Below are 7,677 nucleotides of genomic sequence, written 5' to 3'. Positions count from 1 at the left end.
ATCCATATATCTAGATTATAATTGCAACACATATTCATAATAAAATTATTGTTTTATATTATTGTTTTCTTACAAAGTATTGTTATGTTACTTCCAAATATTATGTGCATTTTACAGCTGCAGCACATCTCAGTCAGACCAGCCACATTTAAAGTGTTCAAAATCCATACATGGCCAGTGGCTACCGTGTTAGACAGTGAAGACCTAGAACACTGATGGAAGACAGCAAAGAGTTGAATAGACCAATGTAAAACAGGTATTTGCAGAACAACTATTTTGTTGCTCTTAGCCAGACCCTGACAGACTGTGTAGTTGGCCGTTGGTCTTATTTCCACATTGATTGATAAACTAAGTAGAGACAAATTTTATTAGGAGAGAGAAGAGCAACTACCTGCTTGGAAGCTATGGCACAGAGGATACGTCATGGACATGTGGTCATTTTTCCTCTTCATCAGAATGGATATTAAAAGCATTACTTAATATTTATTAATATGAATATGATTATTAAAAGATTATTTAATAAATACTGGCGAATAGCATCTCATAAAAGGTTTTCTTTTGCCCATCAGCTCCTAAAAATGCTTTTCCAGCTTTCTGTTATTAAGGTGAAAAATTCTACTTTAGGGATTCATGTCTTTGTTTACTTTTAATCTGTGTGTTTAAAAGATTCTGGTTGTGCAAGTGTAAAACCCAGTATTTCAACAATAGTTGTCATGCAAAGCTCCATGCCTGACACTGTCCTCAGGGCTGGGTATAATGGAGAGTGTAAGGTGTGTATTTGAGGACCATCCCGAGTAGAACTTATAGTTGGTGGTAAATGAGGGGAAGACAGATATTTTCAGGCTGGGTTGATTCTCAGGAAGAAATTTGAAATTCTGATGTAAATTTGAGTGAACAAATGGTGGGGGAGCTTTACCAAATATGGTGGTCAGGGGAACGTCTGATGAGTCGGTGATCTTTGTGCTGAGCCCACAGTGACAAGACGTACCCAGGAGCATTCAGACAGGAGAAAAACTCTCTGGGAGGACGCCTCAGTCTGTGGAAAGACTCAAAGTAGGGCTGCCTTGAGGATCGGAGAGAAAGCCAGATGCTTAGGGTGTGATCCAAGTGAGAGTGATGGGAGACGGCTAGGAGGCAGTGGCAGATGGGTGACAGGAAGCTGCTGTTGCATTTGAAGTGGGGAAGGACATGGGCTGATCTACTTTTTTGCTTCACAGTCCCTCCAGGTGCTGTGAGGGGAAATGTTGTAGAGAGGGGGCGAGTGGGCACACAGATGAGTGGAGAGAGATGAGGGAAGTTTTGAGGAGCGTGCTGGTGCTTGGGAGCTGTTGTTGGTGTAGAGATGTATTTCAATGTAGAAAAGACTGTATTTGCTGATGTACCAGTGTGGAGATGAGGAAAAGCAGAGGGCTATGTGTATCTCTTAAGTTGTTAATTAAATAACTGGCTGCTAATGTTGTTATATCCTGAAATCAATGGGAGAAATGTCTGGGTGGGATGCTCAAGTTTCACTTTGTGTCTGTTAAAGAAGCATTTGACACACACACTGCTGTTAACATGAAAAATATCTATACCTATATCAATGTATATCTACTTACTATCTATCAAAACATCATTAAAATTCAGATGGCATTTCAAGTATGTAATTGGACATGGTCACGTTGGAGAGCGTGTCCATAGGAAGGCAAGAGGGCAGCGTGGGTCCTTTACCATTTGCAAGTTGGTAGAAGAGAAGTCCGTTGAAAGGAGGGAGCTGTGAGTTATAATGTCAGGAGTGTGGCAACAAAGAAGTCAAGAGTAAAAGGAGGTTTTGAGCAGCTGTTTAAGCATAAGTGAGTTTGAAAAACATGAAGCGTGATTGTGTGGTTACTTCACTTGTTCATAAGAAGTGACTGGTTCCTTTGATACAAGAATTTTTGATGGTATAGCAGGGTAGAGGTGATACTGAAATAGGCAGAATGGTGAAATGGGGAGTTGCTCTTTAACAGGTATGAAGTTTCAGTTATACAGGATGAATAAGGTCTAGAGATCTGTTAGATCACATAAGTACCTATCATTAATGTTGCACTGTCCAGTTAAGAATGTGTTGAGAATAGATCTCATATGAAGTGTTCTTACCACTATACAAAAATCTAACTGGAGAAGAAGTAGTGAGCATTAATGTTCCAATAATCACAGAAATTCTTTCCATGAGAAAAACAAGGGTGGATGGAAAGCAGGGGAATTACAAAGAGACTGGACGTGATATTTTGGAGGAAGTTTGCTGTTAAATGGAGCAGAAAATGAGGTGATGGAGAGGCAGTAAGGCAGTGAGGGTTTTTCTTTATTTTAATCTTTTATTTGTAAAGGGTTCAAATTTATAGAAACCGTGCACGATTAGCAGTTGCGCCAAGAACATCTGAATACCCAGGTGTATCTACGGTGAACATGTTCCCCCATTTACTCTGTCACTTGCTACTTCTCTCTCTTCACAATAATTGTTTTCATGACAGCTGTGAGGATAAAATGCATACTTCGTGGCTCTTTATTGCTTTGTCGTTAGATATTTCCGTGTGTATGTCCTAAGAATAGGGATACTTACTTGTAACGCACCAGTACCTCATTTTCAGTAAGTTTAACACCAATACAATTCTTTTATCTACCTTTCCGCCCATATTTCCATTTTGCCAGTGACCCAATAAAATCCTTACATAGACTTTTTTCTCCCTTCTTCCCAGGATGCAGTCTTGGGTCGGGTATTGCATTTACTTGTCATGATTCTTTAGCCTCCTTTATTTGAAACATTTCCACAGCCCGTGCGTTTCTTTGGAGACAGACATTTTTGTACAATGCAGTATCCATCTGCCCACCGCCCGTCCCCCTCCAACACGCACACACTTGTTTCCAATAGTATTTCCTCAGTTTTGGTTTCTCTGATCGTCCGTCATCATTAGATTCAGGTTATTGATTCTCAGCCGGATACTATATAGATGGTATTATAATGTCATTCTCAGGGTGACACCTCTGATCACCAGGTCACGTTGTCTGATTTCTCCCTTGTATAATTCCATCCCTTGCAACTACTAAGCTAATCTATGGGAATATACCTTAAGACCATGCAAGTGTCCTATTCTTCAACAAAAATTTGCCCTTGATCTTGCCTCTTTTGAAGGTTTTTGAAGGTTTTCTCGTGCTTCAATCTTTACTGTATTGATTGCAAAAGCTGATTTCCCACTTCCTTTACATCTCCCAGCTTGTCGTTGGCATTCTACTGTAAGCAAGAACCCACCCTTCTCTTCCAACTTCCAACTCATCCATTGGTTGCTTGTTTGAACTCATGAATTTCTAGTTTTCAGTGGCTTATAATTCATTGCTGTACCTGGTAATACAGTGCTGAAATTCCCACACTTTCCAGCGGGCCTCCCTCGTGCTGGCTTCCGGGGAGTTTGTGACAAGCTCTATTGTTTATTTGAGGATCTCCTTGCTTTCTGGAAAAACAAGATGCTGCATGCTCATGTTGTACCTGAGTCCTGGATCAGGCAAGTCTTTTCAGAAAACTGGTTCATTTTCTTGGGAAACAGAGATCAAAATCTGGGCCCCTAGTTGAGCTCATTGCTACTGGGGTGCCTTTTTGTTAGCTATTCTTAGTGGGCTGAGGAAATGTGAGCATGTGTATTCACATAGATACAGCATACGAAAATATGCTCATATATGCATACACGTATATTTGCATACATACACATATGCATAATTAGATGTACGTGCACCTTCACATACCTGTTTTAGAAATTATGAGCTCACACTGATACCTACAATTCCAGTCCATTCACTCAACGGTCTTTTTTGTGTGTCTCCAATCCATATATATCTCCTAATTCCTGGTGAAAACTGAAAAATCACCGTGTTCTCATTTGCTGAGTGTTATAGTAGCGCTAAAATACTTTAGCATGGTTTTGCCTATATGTTACCAAAACTAAGCCCATTTTGTTTTTTTTTACAATTGTTCGTGCCCTTTTGAGACCAAGACTGAGCAGATATCGTCTGTGGATTAGTCCTTTCTTTCCCCTGCATTGGTATGGTCAGGGTATTCATTTGAGATACAAATGTGTGGCGTTTTTCCAATTTTCTTTCAGTTTTAGGTCTTCCCTCCCATCTTCATTGATTTGAATTGATTTTCCTTTTGTAGAGTCATATTGACATGTTTCCAAAGGTTAAGACTGTATGACAAGGACGAGAAATTACATCAAAGAGTGTAATAGAAGTGTCACTCTCTGATTGGTATGATTTTACAAAATGATATAGGGAATACCAGAGCATGTTTTATGCTAATGATATTAATCCAGAAGTGTGAAGAAAATTACGGTGGAAAAATACAGAGAGGGAGAGTTCTTACCTGAAGAGCTAAATTCCTTCTTGAGATGTTAGATACTGGCTTCAGAAAATTACAAAAATATACCCAGGAATGGAGCTGCCGGGTCACATGATAGTTTTATTTTTAGTTTTTGAGGAACCTCGATAGTGTTTTCCATAGTGGTTGCACCAGTTTACATTCCTACCAGCAGTGTATATGGGTTTCCTTTCCTCCACATCCTCGCCAGCACTTTTTATTTGTTGTCTTTTGACACTAGCCATTCTGACAGATGTAAGGTGACCTCTCACTATGGTTCTGATCTGCATTTCTCTGATGATTAGTGATGCTGAGCATCTTGTTGTGTGTTTGTCAGCCATCTGTATGTCTTCCTTGAAAAAATATCTATTCAAGTGTTCTGCTCTTTTTGAAATTGTTTTTTTAAATTAATTTGTATCATTTTTCAAAAAATTATGTATTTATGTATTTATGTATGCATTTATTTATTTATCTTGGCTGTGCCATGTCTTAGTTGTGGCATGAGGGTTTTTGTTGAGACATGCGGGGCATGCAGACTTCTCAGCTGCAGCATTTGGACTCTTAGCTGCAGCATGCATGCGGGATCTAGTTCCCTGACCAGGGATCGAACCTGGGCCCCCTGCAATGGGAGTGTTGCGTCTTACCCACTCGACCACTAGGGAAGTCCCTTAATTGTTTTTTTTTTTTTAAGTGAGTTTTTTGAGCTCTTTATATATTATGGATATTAAGCCTTTCTTAGACGTCTCATTTGAAAATCTATTTTCTTATTCATTGGTTGTCTTTTTGTTTTTTTGATGGTTTCCTTTGCAGTGCAAAGGCCTTTCAGTTTAATTAGACCCCATTTGTGTTTTTTAATAAAGAAAGAAAATAAGAAAAAATAATATCTATACTTCTTTCCTAAGTACTATTAAAAGCATGATACATGATTTATCATCTCATTTAAAATTCAGAGTAACTCTCTGATGTGGTATTATCATTAACCTCCTCTTACAGATTAAAAAATTGGAAGCACAATTTGAGTAAATGCCTTGTTCAAGTTTGCTCATGAAGAGATATGATTTGCACGTGAACAAACTGATTCTAGCTTCCCTGAGGTATATTCAGTGTAGTTGAGGGCATCAACATACGAAAGACCAGTTTCAGGTTATAGAAGGAGCAGCATGTGACTGGTTTACTTGTTATCTGTAGTCACTACTTGATCCTGTTGTATTTGACATTGCTCCTCAGATCCAATTTCTGTGACTTTTATGTGAAGACTGGCCGATACTACAGAGTCTGTGATGAGGAACCATTCGGCAATTACAGCGTTCATGCTACTGGGTTTGACGGATGACCCACAACTAGAGATTCTGGCTTTTATCTTTCTGTTGATCACATATTTGTTAAGTGTAATTGGTAATCTGACCATAATCTCTCTCGTGCTGGTGGATTCTCATTTACAAACAGCTATGTATTTTTTTCTTCAAAATTTCTCTTTCTTAGAAATCTCATTCACAACTACCTGTGTGCCCACATACCTCTACATCATCTCAAGTGGGGACAAAACCATCACCATCAAAGCCTGCTTCAGCCAAATCTTTTTTATTGTCCTCTTTGCAGCTACAGAATATTTCCTCTTGGCTGTGATGTCCTATGACCGCTACGTGGCCATCTGCAGACCCCTGCACTACATGAGCATCATGAACAGCAGAGTCTGCAGAAATCTCATCCTCTGTTGTTGGGTATCTGGCTTATTGATTGTCCTTCCACCCCTTGGCCTGACTCTCCACCTGGAATTCTGTGACTCTGTTATTGACCATTTTGTCTGTGATGCTTCTCCAATACTGAAGAATTCATGTTCAGATACATGGTTCATAGAGCAGCTGGTTATATTCGGTGCTGTATTGACCTTCATAATGACCCTCGTGTGTGTAGCTCTGTCCTACATATACATTATTAGGATGATTCTAAGATTATCCTCTGCCCAGCAAAGGAAGAAAGCCTTTTCCACGTGTTCTTCCCACATGATTGTGGTTTCCATCAGCTATGGCAGCTGCATTTTTATGTATATCAAACCTTCAGCTAAGGATGAAGTGGCCCTTAATAAGGCAGTTTCTGTGCTCACTACGTCTGTTGCCCCTTTGTTGAACCCCTTCATTTATACCCTGAGAAATAAACAAGTAAAGCAATCTTTCCATGACACTCTGAAAAGATTTATATTTCTTTCAAAGAAGTAGCAGAACAGCATCCTGAGGACTCGAAATAAAATAAAATACATATCATTGGAATATGGATGGAGATTTGAGCCCCGATAATGATGTTTGTGGACAGGCATTAAAGAAAGTTGAGAAGATCTAAGAAAGAATGCTGAAGGGACCCAGCATTTTCCTACTCCCCTGAAACGGCTCACCCTTTCTATATCTGCATAATCTACAGGCCAACAACTCCGCTCAGCATTCTCAAATTCATTAGTCATCAGTCTCGCATGCGTAAAGTATTCTGGCCATATCACTGGTTTTCCCTCTTTGCAATAAAACCTGTTTTGAAGTGTCTCTGTTTTTCAAGAGAAGTTCCTCACTTTTCAGGAAATGTGAGTGGCTTTAATCTTCACTTTAGGCTTGTCAATACTGCCTCACTATAAATAATATGTACATTTGTACAAACTTAGTATATTTGGATATCCCTGTCCCTTCCTAGCTGAATGTACTAAAGTGAGGATAAAAACAACTGGCAAACCCCCTAGCAATACAAAACAGTGTAACTACATAGTCTTTAGAGTTTGTGGCTCGGTTTCCTCCTCCTCTAGTAATTGTTGTAAGGACACCTAGAAGAGCCAGATACAAAGCAAAAAGCATTGGCTTAAAGCATCAGATGCTGGTGAAACAATGAGGATCAGAGGGTCCAAGAATCTGCAGAGGGTATAACTGTTGAAGGGTGAGCTGAGGGTATGTAGCTACTTTTGCCCTTAGAGGCATTTTCAGAGTCATACGTATGGTTGGTTAAAAGATAGTTTCAAATTCTTCAATGTCATTTCCTCCTCATGAGATGTAATTTACTTCCACTCCCCTTTCACCTGGCCAGGTCTATGCTTTGATCATGGGTATATGGTAGAGGTGAAGTTGTATGACTTAAGAGATAAGAAGCTTTGCAATTTCCATCTTCTTTTTTGGAACACAATCCTTGGGGAAATCCAGGTGCCCAGTGAAACGTTTGAATACCCTGAAATTGCCAGGCAGTGAGGAAGCCCCAACTAGCCCCAGGTGTTAGGGGAAACACTGATCAAAACCACTTGCCCTGGGCAGACACGATAGTAGCCACTTGCGTGAGTTATC

At 39.7% G+C, this 7,677-nt stretch overlaps 1 protein-coding gene across 1 annotated transcript; it reads left to right on the top strand.

The window, feature by feature from the left end:
* Positions 1 to 5,646: 5,646 nt before the first annotated feature.
* Positions 5,647 to 6,582, top strand: LOC130833390 (olfactory receptor 6C2-like). Its single transcript, XM_057703005.1, has one exon. The coding sequence runs from the start codon at positions 5,647 to 5,649 to the stop codon at positions 6,580 to 6,582; it is 936 nt and encodes a 311-aa protein (XP_057558988.1).
* The last annotated feature ends 1,095 nt before the right edge of the window (positions 6,583 to 7,677 follow it).

The sequence above is a fragment of the Hippopotamus amphibius genome, chromosome 12, assembly GCF_030028045.1.
Source record: "Hippopotamus amphibius kiboko isolate mHipAmp2 chromosome 12, mHipAmp2.hap2, whole genome shotgun sequence".
Classification (NCBI taxonomy): Eukaryota; Metazoa; Chordata; class Mammalia; order Artiodactyla; family Hippopotamidae; genus Hippopotamus; species Hippopotamus amphibius.
Note: the sequence above shows the minus strand (reverse complement) of the source record. Positions and strands in the feature narration are given on the sequence as shown.